Source organism: Coffea arabica, chromosome 8c (assembly GCF_036785885.1).
Source record: "Coffea arabica cultivar ET-39 chromosome 8c, Coffea Arabica ET-39 HiFi, whole genome shotgun sequence".
NCBI lineage: Eukaryota > Viridiplantae > Streptophyta > Magnoliopsida > Gentianales > Rubiaceae > Coffea > Coffea arabica.
In genome coordinates, this window is record NC_092325.1 from 39,967,532 (window position 1) to 39,971,738 (window position 4,207).

Here is a 4,207-nt window from a genome sequence, read left to right on the forward strand (position 1 = left end):
ATTTTAGTAATTTGTTATTTAATTTCTAGTTGGCTATTTTATTTTTATTTTTATTATTTTACTTTTAGTTGAATTGTTTAAATTGTCACCCCTGAGATAAAAACACCCCATTGTCACTGTGAATTTAGAAAGAAACAATTACTCCCAGTCCCTGTGGATTCGACCCTGCTCACCGCTATCTACAGAAATTACTTTTAGTTTGAGCAGGTTTTATTATTGCACAGGCTTCGACAACCTGTCAGGGAGGGAGAAGAGGAGTGGCGGGAAAAGAAAGGGGAAGGGGCAAAGGGGCGACGGGAGAGGAAGAGGGAGGGGTGGCGGGGGAGGGAGAAGAGGTGTTGCAGGAAAAGAAAGGGGAAAGGGAAGGGGAAGGAAGGAAAAGAAAAAAGACAGAAAGAGAAAAAAGAAAAAGGAAAAGAAAAGGAAAGAAAGAAAAGAAAAAAAAAGTTTTTCATTTCGCAAAAGTTTTTCTACAACTTCTACAGTGATTTGCAGTAAAGTTTTATACAAACACTCAAAAAACTCATCATCCAAACAGGCCTATTGTTCTCGACAGTTAATTGATATTTGATATGGAGTAAATGCCTTGAACTATAATTTGGACTTAACCTTTTAGGATTTCCAATATTGTATTTGAGTTTGAAGGTTGGACAATCAAGAAAAAGTCTAATTATTGTATGTTTTTCAATAAATTTTAAGGCTAATATGCCACTTGTGTGTTTATAGTTTTCGTAAGAATATTTAAAGCAATCTATCTTTGTTAAAATTGTCTTCATAGGATAGAATAGTCAGGTCAATTATATAACACATGATGATTGAGATCATTGTGGTTACAAAATAATACACATATCACCTCAATGGCTAGAAATGGGTTGTTTTTTATACAGTTTTTGCATCATTATAGAATGTGGACTGCTCAAAGAGTTACACATATGATTACATTTCTTTTGTTCTCTTGAATAGAAAATGACGGGATTGGTGAGAGGATGCATCCATACATTTTTTATGGGCATCCAATCATGTCTCTTAGTGCAACCAAATTGATTCAATTAGCAAATAAATATGTATAGTTAATCCGAGTTCAATCTCCAATTGATTCGTGAGAGGATGCATCAATTTAGTATCTCCGTTTGCAGGATTTTACGTCCCACCACTACTTGCAACTTGGAAGTAATCTTGAATTTCCTTTCTTGAGCCTGACTTCCAATTATTGAGGTAACCAAGTGAAACAAAACGCTATATTTCTTCCCATGACTAGGGCTTTTCCTAATTCAGCACTTTGGTCCTAACCTAAAGGGAGTAGCTAAGAGCCTTCAATAATACTACGGAACCTGCTAATAATAGAGACTCTACTCAATGAGTTGCGTACACTTATGATGGATGGGCTTGGCCACACGCGTGCTGCAATGGCAATTACAATGGACGCCTGAGTTTCTCCTAATTTTTTTTGTGAAAAGCCATCCATAAAATGACCAAGTATAGTATCACATTTGACACTAGGGCTTGGGGCCATTTTAAGCACATCTTGTCGAAAACTCTTAAGTATGGTGTGTAGCAAAAATCCTTCCGGGAGACATTTTTTGTTGTTGACGATGATGAAAGATCTGGTGCAAGCTAACTCAGAATAGAAAAGCCCTCTTCTTATAATGTGAAATAAAGAGAAGAATAAGCTAGTTTTTTGCCAACTGTCTCACCTAGCAAGAATCAGTCTTGAAGGGGGCAAAAGGCATAGACCACAAGGAGCAACAATATCCTTCCAGCAAATTTCTATCTGTATGAAGCTAGGTATTGAAATAGGGATTGCACACTAGGATTATCCAATAGCATCACAAAGTTTTGGCGTTGGCGGATTCACTTGGGGATTTTTGGTTCCATGTGGTTATCCAATAGCATCACAAATGAGTACTGATTGATCGAGTAAACTTCCGACTACCACTTTCAAGATGCCATATTTGTAGAATGTCACTGGATAGCCATGCTAGACTTAAGGGCATCTATAACTTAACAGTCACTTGAGCTTTTTAACTTTTATACCCTATATAAGAAAGCGCAATATCATGCACATTATGGAAGCACAAATTAATTAGATCAATTTGTAGTATTTCTGAATTAGCCAAATAAGAATTTCCATTAAGAATCATGGCTCCAGCCGTGATTCACCTTCTTGCATGCTTTGTCTTGTTTACGGTGGTCATGGCCTAGTGCCCAACAAGTTATCCGCCACCTCCACCTTCTCAATCTCCACCACCACCACCTAAATACAATTACTCTCCCCCACCTCCTCCTTGTCATTCTCCTCCACCACCACTTCTTCACTCTCCCCCACCTCCACCTCTACGTTCTCTACCACCACCAACTCCAAAGGCGAGTCCTCCTCCACCAACTCCAACTTTGAGTTCTCCACAACCTACACCAACTCTAAGCCCTCCTCCATCAACCCCGACTTTGAGTTCTCCTCCCCCTCCTCTTCCTTCAACATTGAGTTCTCCACCACCTCCTCCACCAACACCAACTTCGAGCCCTCCACCACCTATGCCTAGTCTGCCACCAAAAGTATCTGGAGAGAGAGTCCAACCATGACCAAGTGGAAAGAATATAGCATCCCACATCAGAATTGGAAGAGGAAAGAAATGGGTTTAAGTACATGGATGCTTGGGCTATGAGTAATTTGGATGAATCCATTTTAACCAGTGAATTTCGGTTCAAAAAATATTTGGATCATTCCTTGGATCCCAGCAGTGACAATGATACCTTTTTGGACACAAGGTGGTAGTGAAATGTGGAGTGTGACTGTAGTTGTGCGACAAAAATAGTTTGATTACTTAACAAAAAAGGTCAACTCCTTAACTGCTTGGATGGTACTTTCTTTCGCTACGACAAGGGATGTCACGAAATGAATGCAGCAATTAATTAACTATGTGGGTTGACAACATGAAACAATACATTGTGCCTTGATTACCAAGTCCTTATCATTTTTATAGCTAATGGTAAGAGCTACTACAATTCAAAGATGGAATAGTTATATGATGAGATAGCCAAATAGGTAGAGAAAAAAAGATAAGAACAATTGATGATTTGGTGCTGTTAGAAAAACCCCCTTATGCAAACTGTTTTACAACCTTTCTTAGTTGTTAGATTCCATAGTAACTTCTTGTTATATTTTAACTTTTATGCTTCGTTAGTTTACAAAATATTTAATGTTATAGGATTTTGTCATAGAACAATCTGTAACATTTGTGAGCAGATTGCAATAGGGCAGGATCAGTATGCCAAGATCCACGATTCGTGGGTGCTTATAGCATTGCCTTCTACTTCCATGGCAAGAGGGATCAAGACTTATGCATAGTTTCCGATTCAAATCTACACATCAATGCTCACTTCACTGGAAATAGATATCAGGACATGAAGAGGGACTTTACATGGGTTCAATCCCTCGGCATTCTCTTCGATAACCATCGAATCTTTGTTGGTGCCAAGAAAACAGCAACTTGGGACAATACCATTGACCGTCTAGACCTAAACTTAGATGGAAAACCAATCTACTTATCCGAAGGAGAAGGTGCTAACTGGGAATCAATAACAGCACCTGGTGTTTCAATCACGAGGTCTCGCGACACGAATACTGTGACAATTGAAGTAGAAGGGAACTTCCAGATTAAAGCAACTGTGGTGCCCATCACCAAAAGAGAGTCATGGATCCACGAGTATGGCATCAATGAAGACTATTTTGCACATCTTGATTTGGGATTTAAGTTTTATTCATTGAGTGGTGCTGTGAATGGAGTTTTGGGACAGACTTACTCCAGCAACTATACTAGTAGGGTGAAGATGGGAGTAGACATGCCTGTTTTGGGAGGGCAAAAGGAATTTTCCTCATCAAGCCTCTTTTCAACTGACCGCGCAGTAGCTAAATTCAGTGGAATTGCTTTGGCCTCTTCCAAGAAGTTTTTTTTTTTTTGTCATTTGCCGCTATTTTATTTACTAGTGTGAATACCCGTGTTACGCATGGTGTTTACATTATTAAAAAAATTACAATCTATGAAAGAATTTGAGAATAGTAAAATATTATAATCATGGGCACATGAAAGTATATTTAAAAAAATGAAACTTTGTAACAATAGTTCAATATTGATAAAAAAAAACATCTCCATTATTTATAAACGATGACTTTGATGAAGGTTGGATCCTGAAAAAAATAGAAATCTAT

At 38.2% G+C, this 4,207-nt stretch overlaps 1 protein-coding gene across 1 annotated transcript; it reads left to right on the top strand.

The window, feature by feature from the left end:
- Nucleotides 1-2,644: 2,644 nt before the first annotated feature.
- On the top strand, nt 2,645-3,990 carry LOC113706134 (uncharacterized). Its single transcript, XM_027228025.1, has 2 exons — nt 2,645-2,663; nt 3,245-3,990. Exons 1-2 carry the CDS (start codon nt 2,645-2,647, stop codon nt 3,988-3,990), a joined length of 765 nt encoding a protein of 254 aa, XP_027083826.1.
- Nucleotides 3,991-4,207: the final 217 nt, after the last annotated feature.